General features: G+C 33.6%; 2 protein-coding genes, 1 long non-coding RNA gene and 1 pseudogene across 4 annotated transcripts; 3 read left to right on the plus strand and 1 right to left on the minus strand.

Annotated features, from left to right (window-relative positions):
* Positions 1–2,341: 2,341 nt before the first annotated feature.
* LOC111480815 lies at positions 2,342–3,342 on the plus strand. Its single transcript, XR_002717927.1, has 2 exons — positions 2,342–2,476; positions 3,069–3,342. It is a non-coding gene; the product is annotated as an uncharacterized LOC111480815 (long non-coding RNA).
* Positions 3,343–3,508: 166 nt separating this feature from the next.
* On the minus strand, positions 3,509–12,447 carry LOC111480785 (annotated as a pseudogene).
* Positions 12,448–14,047: 1,600 nt separating this feature from the next.
* Positions 14,048–16,010, plus strand: LOC111480952 (CBL-interacting serine/threonine-protein kinase 5-like). The gene is made up of 2 exons (XM_023126191.1): positions 14,048–14,128; positions 14,273–16,010. Exon 2 carries the CDS (start codon positions 14,462–14,464, stop codon positions 15,791–15,793), a length of 1,332 nt encoding a protein of 443 aa, XP_022981959.1. The 5' UTR covers positions 14,048–14,128; positions 14,273–14,461; the 3' UTR covers positions 15,794–16,010.
* A 5,285-nt stretch (positions 16,011–21,295) lies between these two features.
* Positions 21,296–23,789, plus strand: LOC111481069 (probable WRKY transcription factor 40). 2 transcript variants are annotated; one of them, XM_023126382.1, is made up of 5 exons: positions 21,296–21,428; positions 21,535–21,603; positions 22,000–22,335; positions 23,022–23,138; positions 23,230–23,789. In XM_023126382.1, exons 1-5 carry the CDS (start codon positions 21,348–21,350, stop codon positions 23,602–23,604), a joined length of 978 nt encoding a protein of 325 aa, XP_022982150.1. In that variant the 5' UTR covers positions 21,296–21,347; the 3' UTR covers positions 23,605–23,789. The 2 variants fall into 2 exon arrangements, with proteins under 2 accessions (XP_022982150.1, XP_022982149.1); XM_023126381.1 differs by having other exon boundaries at positions 21,301–21,428; positions 21,532–21,603.
* The last annotated feature ends 302 nt before the right edge of the window (positions 23,790–24,091 follow it).

Genomic DNA, 24,091 nt, shown 5'->3' on the forward strand with positions numbered 1-24,091 from the left:
TCTCTCTCTCTCTCTCTCTCCTTACATCTCTCTCTCTCTCTCTCTCTCCTTACATCTCTCCCTCTCTATCCTTACATCTCTCCCTCTCTATCCTTACATCTCTCCCTCTCTATCCTTACATCTCTCCCTCTCTCTGAATGGAGGGAGGCAATGAGCATCACAATTTCTTGTCAGGAAAATGAAGGTTGAGCAACCCATTTCATCCACACGCACACAAAGCACCAACAAAATAGAACCAAAACAAAAAGGATAAAACAAAGGAAGAAAGAGTCTCCTCTCTTGACGCAGTCCCATCAATCCCAAGTTCCAACAACACATCAAAACTCACCATTTACAAACCATCCCCTCCCCTCCCTCCCTCCCAATCCAACGGTCAGGATTCACTTCCCCCCTCTCATCTACCGCCCATATTCATCCACCTCTCTCATCACGTACTTCCTTACTCAAGATTTGTCTACCGCTCAACATATTAAGACATATAAATCTGATCCAAAGATTGGAAGTTTAACATATCCACAAAAGTAAGAAATTTTCTCATAAGAAAGATAAAGATATATTTTCTTGAAAAACATTAATAATTATCGAGGGGACGAAGACTTTCTCATTCTCAACGAAATAAACTTCACGCTCTGAGAAGCAAGGACACAGTGCGTCATTGAACCGACACCCACCTTTCGGCTAATCTAACCTCTTCCATCTCTCAGGACCATTAAGAAGTAGGTAGTACATGAATTTCCCCTTATTGTCCTTGACCAGTCTTTCTACTAGATTCAATGGACTAACACCTTCGTCTACTACCCAAATAATTTGATTCACGACATCGAGTATTTGCTCTTTCGATACGGTCGGCACAAATATTAGACTAAGTTTTGGTTTTCACATGACTTTTAGCTTTAAAGCTCTCATCTTTCTCTCTCCTCCTCTTGCTTCCATGAACTGATTTAAAGCTTGGAAGAACTGAGTCTTAGTGTCTGTCTTCTTCTTCTTATTAGAAAAAACACAACACATCAATAACACAGTATGATTGATAAGATGAAAAAAACCCACAAATTTTAGTCCTTTTTTTTCCCCTTTTTCCCACTCCCCGCTGTACTTTTTCCTCTAACTTAAAAATCTTTCCTTTTTTGGGAAATTTCTCTGTTCTTTTCTTTGTTTTTCTGTTTCTGTTTTTGTTTGGTTTTTTTTCTTTTCTGTTCTTCAAATGAGTGTCGCCACTGTTTTATCAGCTCATCAGAACAACGACCAAAAGTAAGTGTTTATGTTTGTTTTTGTAGTGTTATTTATCTCTTCTTTACCCTAAAACCCTAATTACTTAAAAACTTCCATATGGGCAGCTAGAATTATGAGATTTCTTGCTTTTTTGGCATTTTTCTTTATATGGGTTTCCAAATTTTTCTCATTTGATTCAACCCATTTTGCCAAAACCCCATTTTTGGACAAACCCCATTTTTTCTTCCAAAGGGTTCCCGCAAAAGGGATTCTGTAACTCCCCAGGCAAAGTGTTTCACGTGTTAGTTAGGCCCCTCGGACCACCCCAGGCCTCGGATCCCATAAGTGAATAGAAACTAAAGCAATACTAAACGAGCAGACGTCCTAACCTGCAGGGGTCATGCAAATACATAGGCATTGGCACATTTTCATTATTTTTCTTGATTCTATGGCGATGGTGTTTGTAAGATTTGAAGTTGACAGAAGAGAGTGAGCACACAGAGGCTTTTGGTATAATTATATGCCATTGCTCTTGCGTGCTCACTTCTCTTTCTGTCAGCTTCCATCGCCAATTCCTTCTTCCTTCTCTTTTTTCCCCCTAAATTCTCTTTTTTTTTTTTGCCTAATTTTTGTTTGAAATGAATTTTCTGCTATTGTTTTTGTTATATTTTTCTTGGTTTTGATGATTTTGTTTATGTAATTTCACCGTTTAGAATCGGCTACTGTACATTGTTAATGGTAATGGACTCTCCAATAATGCTTCAATTTCCAGGTTCTCTCTCTTTTAACTCCTTTTTTTCATTCATTTTAGCTTTTTCTGCTTCAAATCTTTTGGTTTAGGGTTGAATTGAGATGGGTTTTATATTTTGAGTTGTAAATCCAATTTTAGGTTAATAATTTTCATTTTGTTGGTTTTGAAGCCTAAATCTCGGTGGAATTCTCTTAGAAGAGTTTTCTTTTTTATTGAATTCTTGATATTATTGAAGAGGTTTTCTCAAAATCAACAGTAATCTTTGTGTATGTTCATTTACTGAAATCTTGTTACGAATTCTCCTTCATCTAAATAATAAGGTTTAGTGGATTATTCAATCAAGCGACAAATGATGTGTACAAAGGGCAAGTCGAACCTCCTCCTCCTCATGTCACAGTGATCCGAACAATTCATTGAACTATTCAATCAATAGGAGCGGCAAGCGGGTGTGTACAAAGGGCAGGTCGAACCTCCTCCTCTTTACCCTTTTTGAGGATTTTTGAAACAAGGAAACTGGTAATCTTTTTACTGTTTTTTACTTAAAGTCGAACGTGAAATTGCAGTGACAAGAAGTAATCGGAACTTTTTTGTATTAACTTAATTTTGGAATTCAATTATTACATCATTGACTACTTTTACATCTTTTTGTTTTGGTGCTAATATTTTAATTCATTATATAATCGCCAAAGGGCCAATATAAGTTATTAGATCTTGCCTTCTTGATGTATGCCCATCTTTTATTTGCTCAAACTGTTTGTACTCGTTGATTTGATTTGATTTGATTTTAATCTAATTTTATATTGTATAGTTGGCATTAAAATTAGAACAATCACGTGATCCGGAAATGTAGCTAAGAGAAATTGTCATTTGTGTATAAACTCCACTTTAATTAGTGTTACGAGCTTAGGCAACTCATCAACATGGTTTTCTTTAGTTCAATAAATGTAGGATGAGAGATCAAACTTTGAACTTTACAAAGAGCGTAACAGGTATTTGGTCAGTGATATCACTTGCAAGATCTTTTTTTGTTTGTTTGTTTCGATTACTCTTCTAGTACTTTTTGATGGTCCTCTATGATTTAAATGATTCTCACAGCTCCTTTTGTTAGCTTTTGTGAGTAGGTAATGCTTTTGAATGTATCAATTCCTTGGATAAATTTGGTTTGTTCTACATTTTATGGATATACTTCTTCAAAGCATTAATCTCTTTCTTGGGCTATTGAAATATAACAATGCTTATTTCATAATCTTTCTTCACAAGGAAGGTTAAAGTGGGTTCATTGGTAGATGATTTTGCAAGTATGTTCATTTCAAGATATTAACTTTCCAATACATTTGTCTATGAACCATTTGATACTAATTGCTTGTTGAGCTTTTTATTCAGTTGGTTTGAGGGTTTGAAGTTTTTTTTTATATATATATTGGCATTCAAAGGAAGTGAATGAAGAAATACAAGTTTCTTGTGTTCTGAATGAAGAAATACAAGTTTCTTGTGTTCTTGGGGTATAATTTCATATCATATCAGTACATGAAGATCTTCACATGGAAATGAATCATAAAATCTAGTGAATTACTTCAATTATTCGACTCCTTGTAGCAAGGTCGAGTTGCTTACCACAACAAAGTTTGTCAAAATCTCACACAAATTTACAAATAACGATATAGTTATGATTCTGACTATATATATGCTAGATAAATGAGAACAATAAAGTTACCATGGCCGATTCTTGGACGGAGCTTGACTCGAAGCTGTCCCCATGTCATCGAGGTCAAAAGAATCATACAACGACACATTCTACAAATAAAAACTCCGAAAGGGTTAGAAAGGGTTAGACGTGAAACAAAATCTAGACTTCTGATTCATGATGTTTTGTTGGGCATTCATTTATAAAGCTTGGTTTCAAGTAGGAAATGATTGTTTGGCTGATGCTGCCAATGAGTTTAGATTGAACATATTCTCTAAAGTTCGATCGTGTTAGTTTTTGGACTTCCGCGCCCAGATGGATAGTAGTTAGTAGGTTTGGTAATACAATTTGAATAATACATTGCTGTAGAAGAAGTACACAAATTTAAATTTCCTTAGCCGGTTTCATGGTGTTCATACTGTAATAATCATAAAAAATGAAAATCTATTGGTATCTGACTTAAGATAATGTCAAAATACTTGCAGCATCCCAAAGTAGACCCACTTCTAAACAGTGCATCAGTTCAAGAATGTGTACCTGAGTGACTAGTGGTTGAATCACTAACCGGTTAGTACGATACGCTGGAGCCAACCAAGGAGAGAACCTAGCACCAAAAACAGGAAAGAAAAACACGAACCTTATCGATTCGCATTAAACTAAGCGAGAATGAAATTTTAGTATAAACAACCAACGGGAGCAAAGTTTGAAGCTCTAAACATATGATATAATGATTTGGGAAAGCAAAACAAGGGTTAGATTGTTGTTGAATGCTTAGAAGTGGAGGGAAAAGTACAGCAGCTGTATAAATTTTACTTCAGAGCTTTAGCACTAAATGCGCTCATAAACAGCTAACATGAGAATCATTTCTAAGATTGCCTGAACCAAGTCAGAATCTACTGTTCTTGATGAGCTTCCATGTACATTTTTCTTTCTTTTCATAAAATTGTAAATGAAGAATAAGACTGAAAAAAACAGTACAATTTCAAATTGAAATGGCAGAAGTGAAAAAAGATACCTTTACTTCAGGTGTAATTGCACCACTTTATCAGCCTGTCCGCTGCCCTCAGAAACAGTGAAAGTTTGTCACTTTTTATCGGTACTCTTGTTCTTGTCCTTTTTTTGATGCACTTTTTTTTTTTTCTTACTTCCACATACCCAATTGAACAAACAGTTCATATCCTTTCACTTTTTGCTTATCTCAATCTGCCTTTTTGCTGCAAAATTTCTCGTCTTTATTCTCTTTTACAATACAATCATTTGAGGTGAGGTGATGGCCTGCAAGTATTGTGTCATATCACTCCAGAATTTCTAACGATAAGATAATGTCAAGACTTACTTCTGCACAAAAAGCTTGGCTGGAAATGATGTACTCTTAAATAGCCAATAAATGAACATTTCAAAGAGATCTTATCAGGAAAATTTAATTGAACAGGATTACAAAGTTTGTGGAAGAGTGTCAAGCAGTTAATGCACTTTTGGAAAGAGCCCCAGTTGCAAATAAGAGATTCCTAATCAGAAAGAAAATGAAATCATTAAGTTTAGATAACAGTTATGGGGCAAAAAAAAAACTAGTTCGGTCTGTCTGTAACCGCAAACTGTAAACTGGAGTCGACTTGGTCGGTAGAGTTTTCAAGGATCTAAGTCTACTGGCAGTTCCACTTTTGCTGAAAATGAGAAAAGAAACGTTAACTTTGCTAATGTCAAATTTTAACTGAAACATCTAAAACTATTTTAGGGAGAACTCACTTTTCATCTGTTCTTGGTGCCTTTGTGCTTGAATTTACGTCCCATAATTTCACTGTGCAATCAGCAAGCCAGGGGCAACGAGAGAGCCCTCACAACTGAAGTGGAAAACAACAAGTATTGGAGGATTGTTTATGTCAACATCTAAACTCTGAATGTAGGCAGGGATGTGGGGTGGGTGAAAATTTTTCTTTTATCCACCTGAAAGTAAGGGTCCAAACGCATGATGTGTGTCCAATCAAAGGTGTAACACAGTGACCAGTTGATAGGTCCCACATCATAATCATACCGTCTTCGTCACCAGATGCCATGAACCGACCGTCAGGTGACATTGCCAGCGACAGAATCATGCTCCTATGACCAATGAAAATTCGAACACATTCCCCACTTTCGACATCCCACAATCTAACAGTTCTATCACTTGATCCAGTTGTGATGTAATTGCAGTTGGCATGCCATTGAACACACTGAAGAGATCGTGAGATTTGTTATGGTTCATATTTACCAGAAACATTAGGATCAAGCAACAAAAAAATCATCAATAAAAAGCTTAGATATTTGTTCTCGAAGATAAGGTTTTAAACTACAAAAAAAAAAATCAGTGTTACGATTACGACTTCCATTATTAAAGGGAGAGGGAATTGTACTGCAGAAGACTAGTTACAAATAAGAAAACGACTGCATGCAGAGAAAGAGAATGATGCTTCAAATTTGAGGGGAAAAGGACAAACCCAGGTAGGAAGAAAAATGGCCCCGCTATCTGCTTGAATATTCTAAATATAAAAATAGATCTGCTTCTAGGGATATTTGGATGGCTGCATGTGGTTCCAACTTAATATCTTAGCAATAAAATATCATAGAAGGAATAAAGAATGAACTGCTCACATCCACATCGGACAAATGTCCTGCGATTAAAATGAAGTATAAACAGAAAAGACTATTGAAACTTGAGAAAAAGAGAGTGAGCAACCTTTCTATCGATAAAGAATTAAGAAACTAGAATTCAAAAAATAACAAATCAAACACAGGAACAACACCTTGCGCAAACAGGAACAACAACAGAAGGAATAAGGAACAAGATCAATTCTTTTAAATATGTTGTTCATCCATAAACTACGTACTAACCCAAGCAAAGGAGTTACCATTCAAGATCACAGTATCAAACCATTAATCGGCCTCCTAACCTCCCTTCAATTCTTTATTAAAAGTACGTATAATTAATGAACAAACCCTTGCTCTGTCCACGCTTAGTAATTTGAAAAAAGTCTGTTTCTTTGATTGTGTCTTTTCACCCAGTGCCTTGTTTTTGTTTCCCTCTTTAAATACTAGGTTCTGGTTCTTGTTTTTATATCCTTATTCTATACTTTAGTATCCTTATTCTATACTTTCGTATCCTTATTCTATACTTTAGCAAACTTTAGCAAACGTCCCTGCCTACGTATATGAGATATTTTAAGAAGTGAACATCTTTCTTAGTCGCAAGGTCCGGCGAAAGAATAGGAAAGATGATTTCACCATTTCTGACCAAGAACAAGTCCTATCAGAAGAATACTTCTTTTAGTGGGACGATAGCTTGCCCATTAGGTCTTATATTAGGAAGTATGGGAATACTATTATTTAACAACTCCATTTTTTCTGCTAGAAAATCACTTCTCCCCTTTTTTTTCTAGAAGAGCTGTAGGGAGTTGTGTATATGTTCACAGAAAAAGAAGCTGAAATCCACATATCCTGGAAAAGTTGCGAGCATGTATTAAAAAAGAAAGAGGCATGGTTTTAGGACACTCAAGAATCTACATACCTTCTTCTTCTTTTATTATTATTACTATTATTTTTATTTTATGTTTTTGGTTGGGAGGTGGGAGTAGTGAGAGTGAGACATCCTCGCAGTGTGTTTGCAAGGGGCTTCTAAATATTCAGATTTCTTACCCAATCCTCATGATATAACCTCTTTAATGAACGGCTTGAGTTTTTTTTTTTTTTTTTTCTCCCTCTTTTCCCCCCCTCTGTATAGGCTAAGTTACTTTGTTTAGATCGCAACTCAAATACTTGAGATATTCTACATCACAAGACGTTGAGTATTAAATTATTATAAATTTGAGTAGGATCTTGAGTAGGATCATGAACAGCATCTCTCACTGGTGTGATACTACAAATGTTGAATAATGAAGTCAAGAGTGAAGACCTTTAGTGGTGGGACCAAATAATGAAAGAGAACTAGAAAATTGTCGCCCTACCTCACCATCGCTGGACTCTATTTCTAACACTCTTAGCTCACGGCTACAACCTCCTCACTCCATATTTCACTTCAACAAACTCTAACGGATACTGATAGCCTATACACCAGTTAAACTACGCAGCAACCACATATATCTAATAAAATCATTACCTGAACATCCCATACTGCCGTTTAGTTTTGTGCTCCACAAACGAACTGCAACAGTACAACAAAATATTCATAATCTCAAGAAAGAAAACTATAACCAAGCTTAAAAGAAAACAGAAGTGCAATTAAGATCATACCCGTTGTGTCTGCAGAGGAGTAAAGAACAAAATCCCCAATGGGACTGAAAGTGGCAGAGTGAACAGGCCCAGAATGACCTTGAAACAATGTATAAGACCACTTCCCACTTGTATGCCCTCTCATTTGATCAGTAGTAGACAAGCGGTTTTCACCCTGCAAAACAGCTGGTAGAGGTGATAGCAAAGGTCAAAATCCATTCTGAAAATATGTGAGCAAAAAAAATTCTAATGAAAAACTCATGATGATGCCTAGCGTGACACCAAGAGAAAACAAGATTTTCTAACTGATAATGAAATCTGGAAGAGGGAAATGGTAAATAGTACATGGAGAAGATGAATAGTTCTCCTGAAGTAGGAGATAGCAAATTGTTCGAGAATTAGGAAGGTGGAGGGGAATGAAAAGCACTAAAGAATTTTAAACAACTTTAGTTCGTATTATCAAAAACCAGAAAATATCTAAAGAGTAAACACGAGTTATCAATAAAATATGTTAAACTGTAAGAAATCAGTAGTTGATGTCTATAAACTTGACATTTGAGCATGAGTTTATACTCATATATCCACACCAATTTACTACGATAAACACGGAAGACTTGAAATAACAAAACTGCTCTATGTTCCAGAGCCCCTGGCTATTGTTATATCATATGAAAATTAAAATAAGCAGTGGTATACAAGAAAAGGTTTTTATCCATAATTCTTTTTATGATTTTTTTTAATCTTTCTTAAAGCATAATATATTAACAGTATAATATTACAAACAAAAAAGCCAGAAACAGAAAAGGCATCCCATGATAGTTAAACTTATTTAACAGACTTACTATTGCCAGCTTGTTGTCCCAGCTTTGCCATGTCCCATACCTGCACAGAAACCCACCAAGATTTTAGAGATGAGCACCCAACAATTAGGCCGTACTAAGCAACTTACAAAGAAGACTTACCTTCAAAGCTTCATCATGCATAAGCACAAGGATCAATGATATCAAATGCATAAGCATTGAGACTGAATAAACTGTCAATGGGAACAGAAAGGAAGCTAGATAAATACTCATTATAAAGGCTGACTAATGGCAGAGCAACAGAACTCAACTGCACACGGCTTCTCAAGTCTTCAAGAATAGATTGTTCCACCTCTGTTGAACTGAAAGAAATCAACAGGACAAATCAATAGCAAGAAAAACTAATACCGTTACTGTTTACATGTCTTCAGCAAAGAACTGGTCCAACATCTTTCCCTCTGACATCTATAATGCTTCAAATTCTATACAACAACTTTGTTAGACTCGGCCTTAATATGAGGAGGAGGTAACCATAATTAAATCATGAGCTAACCCCATAACATCTAACAAAAGCTAGCATCATAGAAAAAGATAATACTCAGCACATGGCCGATTGCATCCACTGACCCATACTAAGTCGGAGCAGTGTGGCTGTAGTAGTACCGCAATCAGTGGCTAAGAGCTATATATTATGACTGGAGCAGCAAAATAACCTAATACAAGATTCAAGACAATACATTACGAGTAAAGCAAGCTCTGGCTTCACTCGTGGTGCCGTAGACACTGAATTAGCTTCAACCCTCAGAGTTTTCCCAGTTGCACCTGAAGTCTTGTCCTTGACCTTTTTGATTGAAGCACCTTGCTTGCCTCCCTCAGTTGTTCTTTTCTAAACAAGCAAATAAGGACGTGCAACTCATGAGATCGTTCAGATGTATAAAATGGTAACAACGTAATGATAACGAGTAATAGATAAAGGAGAGTATAATAGATAAAAGAGAGTATCGCTGCTAAAGATAAGGAGCTCTGGATCAGCACAGGTACCTTATTCTCATCTGCATCACCATCAGCCTTTTCAGAATCTGAAAGCAAACCAGCAGCTTTCTCCAAGCGCTCTTCTAAAGAATCTTCAAGTAACTATTACCAGCATAATTTTACATATAACAATCAAGGAATTTGAAATTGAAGAGGATATCAAATCAGCAAGAATTCAAAAGAATGAAGGAAGAAGAGAGAAAAGAAAACCCGCAAACAACAAAATATAGAATTTTACTGTTATTCATAATTTAAGATTTTTTTTTTTTTTTTTTTTTTCCTTAGAAAAAAAATGAAGAAAATCTTTCTATGTTTCAAATAGAGAAAAAGAGGAAAGATGTCACAGTTTGTCAAAAAATAATAATAGAAAAGGCAAGAACCAAGCAAAGTAATAATCATCCAGAAATTGAGGTAGGCTGACCAGGAAAAACTGCAAAACCAGGTGAAGCTAATAACGGGATCAGAAGATAAAACTCCTAGAGCTTGCATAAAAACTAAACAATGTGAAGCAAGTGTAAAAAATGTAACAGACCATGGAAGTTGATGCGTTCATTGATAATCCAAGAATCACCGTGGGTTGGGTCTTATGAAGATAATGAAGTAGCATCTCATGGGAGTACTAAACAACATAATTGAGAATAAAATCTTTCAGAAAATATAGTTTGATTATTTGAGTTCTGTTCATGAGAGATCTAAAATGACCTATAGATAACTAGAGCAAATGCATGATAATCATGAACATGTTACTAAATAATGAATGATAGCCTAGGAATTACCTGGCATATTTTTATGTTGACTTTGATCTGCCTAAGAGAATGTGCAAATTCCATCTCCTTAAATATATTATCATAATAATGTCAAAACCAGTACTGTCTTCACTAAACAATGACAGAAACATAAGGAAGTCATTACTGGTTAACAACATACCTCCAAATGAGAGAGAGAGAGTGCGCCTTCCAACTTCTGTAGATCTCATAGGTGCATCATTTCATGGTCTTCACGGAACCTATTGAAAAAGGTTCAAGCTGGCAGATATCAAGCAAAATACAATAAATTTGATCATATTTTCCTCCATTACATGAGACTGTCAAGAAAGATATTAGTTTGCAAACCTTCTTGGGCATGTCCTTTAGCCACAAGATCTATGAAACAATGAATAAACACAGGATATAGCACTCGAAGCAACTCATGCTGAAAATGCAAGAAGTAAGGCTGTTATTACAGGAAGAAAAAAGTTCAATATGAATTATAATTTGAAGGAAAAAAATAAAACAACTACTTACCGTGTACAAATCTAGTGAGTTGCAAGCCCAGGACCTAAGCTTTTTATATCCTTCAAGGTATCTGGCTGGAATATTCTCTGCTCTGGAAAGAACAATCATTAAAGAGCAAAAAAAAAAAAAAACTATAACTCTAGTTCTGTTAAAAAAAATACAATATGTTAACAAAAGAAGCAAATAAACAAGAATGAGGATGGCAACCATAACATTGTTGGCATCCTCCCAAACCCAAAAGCAAGAAAAGAGAAATCACAAAGAGAATTTCTAATGTGACATTACATGCATGAGCGCATGCATAAAGATTCTATGCTAAATTAAGAGGGCCGACTTGTAATTGATGGATAACAGGCAAACAAAGATTACTGTCCTTTTATGGAGAATTTAATAAGTTCTCAGAAGTAGTCCAATCATCCAAAGTGAAAAATGAAGGTAAGGCCTTGAAGCTTCGGATACATTTTCTTCTAAATTCTTATTTTCACCTTTGACGGCCACTCATAGTAGTTCGTCCACCAATCTGACAAATGCTATCTGGAAAACTAAGACTCTCGAGAAGATGATAATATATTTGGCCTGTGCTTCAAGGAGATTCGAAAACAGCAGAAAGAACTCAAAAAGAGATTCCCTATTGAAGCTTTCTCCTAAGATGGTGTATCTTCTGCAGGAGTGGAGAAGAGAGTCAAGCCCATCTATTAGTTCATTGTTCCTTGAACACGATCTTTCGGAACTCCATTTTCAACGAAGTCAAAATCGGAATGCGGCCCTTCACAATTCCTCAGCAACTTGTATGGAACATTTTGGTGGGGTTATCTTATCCAAAGTAAAAAAAAAAAATGAAGTACTCTGGACGAATGCTATAAAAGCTGCCAACTGCATTGAACATAATCCTTTTCATCCAAAATATGTCAGCTAGGTACAGGTTGAACTCTCTCTCCAATAATCTTTTTGCAATTGCTTCTAAATGAAGTGGTTTCGAGTAAGCTCCTAAGCCCCCGGAAAGTACATATCAGATGAGAATACTACCAGTAGCTCTCGAGGGATTTACATTAGCTAAGTTATAAACAAAAGCATTTAAAATCAAGTAATCGTACGAGAAATCCACTCGCCCTAGTTCTTAAAGCCATCATCCTTAACACCCACACCAAAATTTCTAGCTGACAACCATTCTCCAAAACCATAGCTCCAGAAAAAAAAAGATTAAAATCTTCAATTTCTCAATATAAAAAAACAGGAAACGAAGGATTGACTGATTGAAATGTTCGAATCACCCAAGAATTACAGAATGCAAATCAAAATAGGGAATCAAGATGAATTATAAGGTGCGAGAAAGTACTCGGAGCAGGAATGCAAGTGCTTGGCGAAGTCGAGATCAATGGAAGACGAAGAATTAGTCTTGTTCTGACGAAACTCCTGAAAAAATCCGCTATCTGTTCTTCGTCCATTCTGCAACCTTCAGTAGTTCACTTTCTCCCTCCACAAATTGCGCGCTCTCCCTTCCCCTTCGAACTTGCTTTCTTCTCTTTCTCTCTCAAAGAAACCGGAAGGTGAAAGGAACACCGTAACTGAATAGGCAGAGGGCTAGACAATGGATTATTGGGCCTAAATAAACACTCCAGTCTAAGCCCAATGGGCTTATCTTGTACGTTACCCATTGGGCCTGAAAACGTCGACTTTTGTTGGGCCCCATTAAGCCCGATATAATTGGGTTGACTTTGAATAAATAAAATATTTATGAATATTTTTTTAATAAAAATAAAAATAAAAATTAAAATGTATTAATACAACTTGTTAAAATTCTAATATTTAAAATAAAGCTTATCCAAGATTAATAGTAAATTTTTAAAAATTAAAATGGTATTATTTAAATTTTTAAAAAATTTAGGATAATTTTTAGACCGCATATAAATTTTATGGGTTTTTTTTATTAATTTAATTTAAGAAAATAATAAATAGATTACATTGCAAAATCAACCCTCTTAAATGAATAAATAATTGTTGGAATAATATAAATAAAATTGGGAGATGGAAATAGATGAGAATTTCTTTGTCTAGGGACCCATTTGTAAAGAGAATTATTGTCCCTAAGGATATAATTGAAAATACATTATATTTTGAGGATCACATAAAATAATTTTTAAAAATGTAGGGGTTGTGCTACGTGGCATCATACAAATGGACGTTTCTCGCCATTCGTACAAAGCAAGAAATGAGTTGTGGTCCAAAAATATTGGGCATAAGGTACGGCTTGGCTTGATTCTTACAACCAACCAAAAATAAATTAATATTTATTGTCTTAATTAGCGATAAAATGATAATTATTGTATTTTTAAATTATAAAATAGAGATTAAAACTATAAATTACCAATTTCTTTAAACTTTATATGTGAATAATTAAGTAGCTGAGTTGGAAATATTTTGAAAACTCCACCCTTTTTATTTCCTTACTATATATATAACATTTTTTTTTTATTTAGACTGATGTTAAAAATTTCTTTAAGATCGTCTGTAAAGCTCGAGTTTCGTTGGCTAATTTGTTCGTTGAGTTAGAATAAGTGTTACACAATAGTTGATTTACCATAAACGCTTCGTTTGCATACAACTTCTATAACTAATTGAACGAGATAAGATTTTTTTATACGACTAAGTAATAGAGGATAAAAATTCGTAGCGATAATATATATATATTTATTTATTAAAAAAACAAAAAAAATGCACATGATAAGATTTATTATTTATTGCTATTATTTTCATACAAATATTGCTTCCCTCCAAAAAAAAAAAAAAAAATTAATGATGAATAATATTTTGTCTTAATGTAGCAGCTAAATTCCATGGTAATCTTTAAGGTTATGATTGGCTCGTGTGGGACCCGATTGGTTCAGTTATCCTCACAAACGAAAGCAAGTATTTTTTTAGGAAGGGTGTTAAAAAAAATTAAATTATAGTTCGATTGAGTTTAAATAAATAAAAATTTTATAGATTAAGATAGGATTATGTGCAAATTAATTTGGATAAATAAAATAAAAATTTAAAAGTTAAATTAATTTGAATATGGGGGTGTGGGAACCTAACAGCTTTTCATCATTCTGATTCTGACTCTGATGGGTCTTCTACTCCACATATAAAAGCAATGGTGAGGGATCCCTTTGATATGTTCCTGGAAAGTTACCAAGAATCGCGGCTGCTCCTTGTTTGGCACCTTTTACTCTCTCTTTTCTCTTCTTTAGTCATTCGTTTATCCGATTCTCAAGCACTTGTTTCTTGTAACTTCACACAGCATCTTCAAATATCACTGATGGAATCCGTCGGAATCAGCATCTTCTCCGTTCTTTCCTGGATTCCGCCGCAGTATTTGTCACGAATGTAAGTGAGTTTCTTGTCTAGATTTCGGATTGGCTTTACTTGAAAACTTGTGCCGTGTGTGTGTGTGTTTTTGGTTGTGTTTGTTTGCGTATTCTCTGTTGTAATGGAGGATAGCAATGTTCTGTTTGGTAAATATGAGATCGGGAAGTTGCTTGGGAAGGGAACTTTTGCGAAGGTGTATTATGGAAAAGAATTGGAATCTGGTGAAAGTGTGGCGATTAAGGTTTTAAACAAGAATCAGGTCAGGAAGGAAGGGATGATGGAGCAGATCAAGCGCGAGATCTCCGTTATGCGACTTGTTCGTCATCCGAACATCGTTGAGTTGAGAGAAGTAATGGCGACGAAAACGAAGATCTTCTTTGTAATGGATTATGTTCGCGGTGGTGAACTTTTTGCCAAAGTTGCAAGAGGCAAACTCAAGGAAGATGTGGCTCGGAAGTATTTCCAGCAGTTAATCAGCGCCGTCGATTACTGTCACAGCCGTGGAGTATCTCACCGCGATTTGAAGCCAGAGAATCTGTTGCTGGATGAGAATGGAGATCTCAAGATCTCCGACTTTGGACTCTCCGCCTTGCCGGAACAGCTTCGGAACGACGGCCTTCTCCACACGCAGTGCGGTACTCCGGCGTACGTCGCACCGGAAGTACTAAGAAGAAAGGGCTATGACGGGGCGAAAGCCGATATCTGGTCTTGCGGTGTGATTTTGTATGTTTTGTTAGCAGGATTCCTTCCATTTCAGGATGAGAACATCATAACGATGTTCAAGAAGGTTTTCAAGGCCGAATTCGAGTGTCCGCCATGGTTCTCCGCCGAATCGAAGCGTTTAATTTCAAAAGTCCTCGTCGTAGATCCAGAAAGACGAATCACAATCGGCGAAATGACGCGAGTTCCTTGGTACCGGAAAAATTTCTCAAGATCGCTCTCATTCACGATGAAGGAAATAATCGCAGAGAAAACAGAGGATTTCGATTCCGATAGTCCAAAACTATCGACGCCAAAATTCTTCAATGCGTTTGAGTTGATATCGTCAATGTCATCCGGATTCGATCTATCTAACTTATTCGAGAACAAAACGAAGGCAGGATCCATGTTCACATCGAGATGCACGGTGCCGACGATCATGGAGAAGATCGAGACGGTGGCGAAGAGATTAAGCTTCAATGTACCGGAAGTGAAAGATTTCAAGCTCCGGCTGCAAGGTCAGACGGAGGGGCGAAAAGGCAAGCTGTCAATGACGGCGGAAGTGTTCGAGATAGCGCCGGAAGTTGCCATAGTGGAATTTTCAAAGTCGTCCGGCGATACTCTGGAATATTCGAAGTTCTGTGAAGAAGACGTTCGTCCGGCGTTGAAAGACATCGTTTGGACGTGGCAAGGTGATTGTGCCGCTAACGTTGACGGACATAACGGCCGATTTGACGGTGAAGAACGTTTGTGAAAGCGGAACAAACGGTGATGCATTGCCGGCTTGTGAAAATTGGCTTCTGTTTTAATTTCTAAAAACACATAAATTTCCTTTTAAAGGGAAAATAGCGGTTTTTGTAAATAAAAGGAAATATCGGAAAGGAAGTTTCAATTCAATCCTAATTGGTGTTAATAACCGGTGGGATTCCTTGCCCAACCCCCACCTAACTGTAATTAATTCATTTTTCGTGGTATTATTTAAATTTTAAAATTAATAATTGTTTCGATTTACTTTTATAACTAAATTAATTTGGATTATCCGTTCTTAATAAGATTCGTTTCAAATGAAGAAATTAAAATATTAGAAATTCATTATAAAATTTATGTTAATTAATTATTTTTCCATAATTATTTGAAATACAAATCTAGTATAATTGAGATGAAATATAATTAACAATTAGCAATTAAAAACATTATAAGTACATCAATAATTGTTATAACAGGTGTAGGTGATCAATATTTAGGTAAATCAATTATTGAATTCTCAAAAATATTTTGAATACATAATAAGTAATGGATTTTTAAAATTTCTTATAATTATTATTATTATTTTTTTAAAAATAAGTTGGCATACCTAAATTTCTAATACTAGTGAGCTAACATTTCCCTCTTAATAGTGGGCTTGAGTTTGTTTGTCGGCCCATTTTCATTGTCGGCCTTGGGGAGCCCAAAGCTAGGACCCACGTGGATTTTCCCTTTTTATTTTTTACTATAACCATCGTATTAAATTGGTGTATAATTAAATATTAAATATATAGCTTTTGGTTTTTTTGTTTGAAGATTAAATAATTATTGACATTTTAAATATATTACTATAAAATTGCATATATATATATATATATATATATATATATATATATATATAACAGATTCAAATATATCAGCAATGTTTTTAAAATCTGATTTTGAAATTAAATATGTATTTTCTAGTGACGTTTTGGAAAGCAACATTCTTTCTTTTCTCTTCTTTTTGACACAAACAAATATTCTTTTAATTATTGCATGCCAGCACATGATATAATGATATACTATACCATACATATACTATTTAAATAAATTAAATTACAAATTTAATCCATTAAAAAATTTTAATTTAGTCTCTATAATTTTTTTAATATTTGAAATAATTCTCAAAGTTGGCTAAAATTCTCGTAACCATCCACAATTTTATTAAATTATAAAAAAAAAAACATTTATATAGTTTTAAGAACAAAATTTTAAAATTTTAAATTATAGGAACTAAATTCTAATTTGACGTTTAGAATATGATTCTTTTTTAAAAAATTGTAAAAAGAATATTAAAACCGCGATATTTATTATTTTTTGGACAATGTATATTCGAAGACCACAATTTTATTAATTTATTTTTCTTTTGAAATTAAATGAATAAAAGATAATATGATATTATCTATACTTCATTTTTTTTTATAATTAAAATATAATATAATTTTTTAAGAAAAAATTCAATTTTGGGCTCAATTTCTCTAAATCCTTCCTTTAGTGACACTCGAAAAAAATAAGATAAGAGTATATAATGAAGTGATTGATAAATAAAAAAGATTTAATAAATTCATAAAAATATGTTTTATTTTTTTAAGTATAAGATTAATTGCAGCCGTTATCTCCATTCTTACTTTAATGTATTTTCTTAATTTAATAATAAAAAAAAAATAGTATTTCTATTTCTAAATTTATTTATGGTGAAAAAAGTTTCTTAGATTTATATTTTCTTTATTATTAACTAAAACTAATTGATGTATAATTCAACTGACTGGACATATATACTCGATCAACATGTCATATATTCGAAATTCATCGGACCCAAAAACCCTTTTATCCATACAAAAGTTGATCTCGAATTGAATTTACTAAAAAAAATTCGAAAGCAGTAGAATTTAGAATATATTCAAACTCAATTTTCTAAATAATTATCTTTTTTGAAAATATCGTTAATTTTTAATTTATATTACATATTTTAACTACATCTTATTTATTTTACTTTTAATAAAATTAATATTTCAAATTCAAATTTAATTTTAAAATTAGTTTTATTTAAAATTTTAATATTAAATGAAATAAATAAAATCAATAAAATGGCAGTGGGCCGCAGTCCAAGCTTTAAAAAAGTATAACTCAGAATTTATCACAGTTTTCAAATCTGATAATTTAAAACAAAATTCAAAAAGTGCCATAATTAAGAATATATGCAATCACATAAATAGTAAAATATTAATTTATAAAATAAATATAAAATCCAAATTTTTATTTTTTTTTATTTTTTTTTTTAAAAAAGCAATAGCATATGATTCGAATTAAGAAGAAAAAAATGTCATAAAAAACAAAAGCGATAAGATAGAATCGAAAAGAATATGAATTAAATATCAAATCGTCATTCTTACTAAGTTTGACTAAAAAAAGAGAATTTTAATTTAAACTCAAACTCTTTACGAAATTTGAATTTTGGGTTATTTTAATTTTTTCTGCTCCCAAAATTAATCATACGATATTTGTTATTATTATTTTTTTAATGTATATTTTTCGAAATCTAAATTATATATGTTTGTGACAGCTTGAAGTATATAAATGAACTAAGATCACACTCAAATGAAGTGATTTTAATCATATGATAGTTACGAAATACTTAAAAAAGCTGATAATTACTGTCTCTCGGCTAATGAAGAACACTTTCATTTTGGGACCACATTAGGTGGAGACGAGGACGAAACATTGTGTGAAAACCTCTTCCTAGTAAACGTGTTTTAATACTGTGAGGCTGACAATGATGTCTAATGGACCAAAATGAACAATCTATGTTAGTGGTATGATTGAGCTTATAAGGATGTGGAAACCTCTTAGGGCCAAAACGGACAATCTATGTTAGTGGTGTGATTAAGCTTATAAGGGTGTAGAAACCTCTCTCTAGTAAACGTGTTTTAAAACTGTGAGGCTGATAATGATACCTAACGGACCAAAACGCGCAATCTATGTTAGTGGTGTGATTAAGCTTATAAGGATGTGAAAACCTCTTTTTAGTAGACGTGTTTTAAAATTGTGAGACTGACAATAATACCTAACAGGCCAAAACGGACCATCTATATTAGCGATATGATTAAGTTGTTACATTATATAATATATTTGGGAAGGAAATAAATTATTTTATAAAAATGTAATCATTGTTATATTTATTTTTGTTATTATTGTGAAAACTCTCCAAAGATAATAATTTTAAGACATAATTAGATAAAATATTTAATTAATAGTTATAACGAACTAATCCCGAACCAATCCACCAAATGTGTTATTTAAAAAAAAATCAAAGAATAATTTTGAAAAAAATGGAAAATTGACAGCGAAATCGTTATCGAACATAACTTTAGCCGTCCCAAAAATCTTGTAAGATCATTTTAATATTCCGCTCGTTAAAAGAGGTAAAGATGCCTTAACTATTTATTCATTACGTTAAGATTAATATCAGATGAATTTAAACTGTATACTTCGAAAGCAGTAAGAATTAGATCGAGTTTTTCTTTCTCTAGAATTTTTCTTTTCGAGACAAAAATTCTCTCAATAAAGTTCGAAGATATGTTTAAATATAAAATAATTTGGAATCAAAATTCTAAACCAACAAAACAAATAATTTTTTTTTTAAATAATTTTGTGTGGGGAAAAGAGATAATAATATTATGTCAAAGAATCATATTTGTCACATAATTAAGATTAAGATTAATATTTACTAAACTCTATTATTTCTAATCATATTTTATATTTCCTTAATATTCGTGGTTTATTCTTGACCATTAAAAATTATATTTGTCACCAATTTTTTACTAGCGTAAATAGTAACAATAATTTTTACTTTTGTAGGAGCATTTTCCTACTTGGTTTATGAGAATGGTTTTCGCTTTTAGAAGCACTTCAAGACAAGGAGGTAATATGTTTATGTCTGAATCTCGGGCGTTCTCAAGTTAACAAGTGTTAATTTATGAAACCGAATAATTATTTTTAAAATTTAACATGTGAGAATTGAGGATTCAAAACCTCTACCCTTTTAGTCAAAACTCTAGATTCTAATCAATTAAACTATACTCAAGTTGATAACATATCTGTAGGTGTGAGTAGAAGATTGAATGTAATAACCCAAGCTCATTGCAAGCAGATATTGTCTTCTTTGGGCTTTCCCTTTCGAGTTTCCCTTTAAAGTTTTCAAAACGTGTCTTGTAGGAAGAGGTTTCCACACCTTAATAAAGAATGTTTCGTTCTCCTCTCTGATCAATGTGGGATCTCACAATCCACCTTCTCTTTGGGACCAGCATCCTCGTTGGCACTCGTTCCCTCTCTTCATTTGATGTGGGATCTCACAGTCCACTCCCTTTCGGAGCCCAAAGTCTTTGCTGTCACTCGTTCTTATCTCTAATAAATGTGAGACCTCATACTGATCCACTGTTTGAGAATGAATACGTGTCATAACCTCTCTCTCTATATATATATTATAGTTAGGTTGGGTCACGTGCAAATATTATCCATACATTATGTTTTTGAAACTATAATTAAATTCGTGCATTTTAGAAAGTTATTCGTTTTCACCGATGGAATTAACTTTTTTTACAGAAAAGTTGACAACACAAAAGTAGTGTATAATATAATAAGGGACCATACATTTTGAAATCCCTTTTTTAATTTCTTAACTTCTACGCCACCACTGTATAAAAAGATAACCACTGTGGTAATTTTATTTATACTATTTTTTAATTAAAAAAAAAAAAAAAAAAAAAAAGAAGAGAAAAAGACATGGGAAAGAATCTTAAATAGTAAATTACAATTTTGTCCCTAACCTTTTAAATTTTTGTTATTCAAATAAAATTTTTAAAAATTATTTATTTAACAAACATTTTTAAAACTCGACTGGATAGTGAACTAAAACGATGTAATTGTGATTAAAATACTTGTCTGGATTAAGTTCAAATGAACGTCATTTACGTCACATTGATTTTTATCCCGACACTCTAACAAATTTTCTCGTGTGTAATAAAATATGCAAATAAAAAACTAAATTTAAATTTTATTTTATTTCAATTCAATTATTATCGTAAAAATTATTATGAATTTATCGTAATATAAACGAAATTATTTAACCCAATAATCAAGTGATGAAGCCTTCTCTTTGTCATTCAAAAACATAATTGAGCAAAAAAGTAATTTCATTTTCAAAAGCGCGTGGGACCCAAACGCAACGAAGTCAACCATTCCACTCCAGCTTCAAAGTCAACATAACCACAAAACAATTTTGTTTTTTTTTTTTTTTTTTTTTTTTTTTAATTAAAAAAAAAAGTTTGTGCTGTTTAATGCTGGACTCAGAAAAGAAGTCCAAAACCGACTTCCAGAAGAATGGGACCCAGGCCCTTATTTGCAAATTTAACTTTTTCCCCTCTAATTTCTTTTTTTTTTGTTTTTGCCCCTTTATATATAAGTTTTCTCTCTATAACCCCTCAATTTCTGCAGAATCCTTCTTCTTCTTCTTTTTTTTAATTATGGATATTTTCTTGGACCTTAACCTTAATCCTTCTTCTTCTTATCCTAATTCCGCCATGGATGAAGCTCTTCATTCTTCTGTAAGTTCCATTCATTTTCTTCCTTTTTTTCCTTCATAATTTCTCTATAAAAAATAAGCTTTATTTGAAGAAATTTGCCCTTTTTTTTTTTCCATTTTTGAAGCAGAAAAGAGAGGTTGAAGCTGCAGAAACGAACTTGGATCAGGAAAAACTCACACTCAGCTTGGCAAATAAGGTGAACCCAATGAGTTTCTTTTCGATACGAACCGATTTGAATCCTTTTCGAGCCTAAATTGACCTGTTTTCAGATAGTAAACGAAGAATTTGGCTCGGGTTGATGGGATTTTTTTTGGGTTTTTCGGGGTTTTCAATAGTAATTTGAAGTAAGAAACATTGGGTTCGAACCAAAAAAATAGTCAAGGATTCAAATCGTCACGTACCTTTTACTTTTCGCACCGTATTGGGGTTAACCCTAATCAAAATTACGGGGTTTTCAATAGTAATTTGAAGTAAGAAACATCGGGTTTGAACCAAAAAAATAGTCGAGGATTCAAATCATCCCGTACCTTTTACTTTTTGCACCGTGTCGGGGTTTACCCTAATGGAAATTACGTGGTTTGTTATCGAGCAGGGAAGCGATTTTCGGGCGACATTGGAAGAAAAATTGGATAGAAAAATCAAAGAGAATGGGAGGTTAAGTCAGATGTTAAGAGCAATGTATGAGAAATATATGAATCTTCAAAAACAAGTGATGTATTTGGTGAACCAACAAAAGGTGCAGAGCTCAGAAATAGAAGCCGTTTCTAGGAAGAGAAGGGCTGAAGGAGAAGAAGAGTATGAGAATTTGGAAGGGATTTGCAGCTCAAGAGATGAAGACTTCAACAGGTGGCTCAAGAGGCCAAGGCTCAATGGAAACTCAAAGGTTTCTAAGGTTTTTGTGCAAAAAGATGCATCAGATCCAAGCTTGGTATGATATGTTTCTAACCCTATTTGGTTTGCATGATTCGACCAAACCCTAGCTACACGTTCTCGGAGATTACTAATTAGGGTTTTGGTTTTGGTTCGATTTTGTTTTCAACTTTACCGATTAGGGTTGTGGTCTGGGTTCAGGTTCAATAATGATTTTGTTCTCAACTTAACTGATTAGGGTTGTGGTTTGGGTTCAGGTTCGACAACGATTTTGTCTTAGACTTTGCTAATTAGGGTTTTGATTACGATTCTGGGTCAATAGCGATTTTTTTTTCAACTTTACTAATCAGGGTTTTGGTTCGAGTTCAGGTTCGATAACGCTTTTGTTTTAGACTTTGCTAATTAGGGTTTTGATTATGATTCTGGGTTGATAACGATTTTGTTTTCAACTTTACTAATTAGGGTTGTGACTCGGGTTTAGGTTCGAGGACAATTTTGTTTTTGACTTTACTAATTAGGGTTTTAGTACTAATTTTGGTTCGATAATGATTTTACTAACTAGGGTTACGATCTTGGTTCAATAACGATTTTCTTTTAAACTTTACTAATTAGGGTTTATTAGATTATCAATTTGGAACCCTTTTGATTGATTCATTTATTCATTCATTAATTAAAGAGATTAAGAAATTTAATTAAGGATTTGATTGAGAAACCCTAAATGATATGATGATATTGATGAAAAAGGTGGTGAAAGATGGGTATCAATGGAGGAAATATGGCCAAAAAGTCACTAGAGACAACCCTTCTCCAAGAGCTTATTTCAAGTGCTCCTCTGCCCCAAATTGTCCTGTCAAAAAGAAGGTAACCCTCCAAATCTTTGCCCTAAAATTGCAAAAGGACCCAACAAAACGACACAATAAAACACTAAACATTCCGATTTTCCTGTGTTTAGGTGCAAAGAAGTTTGGAAGATCCAACAATTTTGGTGGCTACTTATGAAGGAGAACACAGCCATGCTAGCCATTTTCAAACTGAGCTATCTTTAAGGTCCATCAATGGCGGCAAAGCCAGTGCCGTCCCGGTCTTAGCCACCATCAAACCATCGTGCGCCTCCGTGACCCTTGACTTGATTCACGAAGACGGGTTGTTCAAGAGTCCAAAAGATTACGCAGCGTCGGAGTCAGCAGCCTCAACGGAGGCAGCGGTTTGGCAAGAGTTTTTGGTACAACAAATGGCTTCCTCGTTGAAAAAGGATCCTGAATTTGCAGGTATCGTTGCAGGTGCCATTTCAGGGAAGGTTTTAGGAAACCAAACAAATCGAGAATAAACCCTAATCCCGAAACCCTAAATCGTGCTCTAAATTTGCTTTGTTTTTGGTACAATCTTAGCCTTTTGTGAATATGTGTTTGTTTGGATGAAACAAATTGGTTTGATCTTGGAATTATGGTTCAATTGGCAAAGATTTTAGAGACAATTTCAATCAATAAACATCAATTAGGTTAAAATGCTTCATGAATCTTCCATTGTTCTTATGTATTTTGTTGCTTTATTGCTTGATTAATACAAATTTGTTGCTATATTTAACAAATAAGTAAATATATTAATCTCTCAAATGTTCTTCTATTCAATCATGATTCAAAATAAAGTATATAAAAGTGGTATAAATTCTTACTTATTTTCTACCTTGTTTCAAATATTCAAAATGGAATAAAACCATAGTCAATAAATGCATATAGAATTAGGGTAAAACTTTAGGGTATTACTTTATAGTAAAAAGCGCTTTTTCGGTTAGCATTTTAAAAAGGAACGTTTTC

The sequence above is a fragment of the Cucurbita maxima genome, unplaced genomic scaffold (assembly GCF_002738345.1).
Source record: "Cucurbita maxima cultivar Rimu unplaced genomic scaffold, Cmax_1.0 Cma_Scf00006, whole genome shotgun sequence".
Lineage (NCBI taxonomy): Eukaryota > Viridiplantae > Streptophyta > Magnoliopsida > Cucurbitales > Cucurbitaceae > Cucurbita > Cucurbita maxima.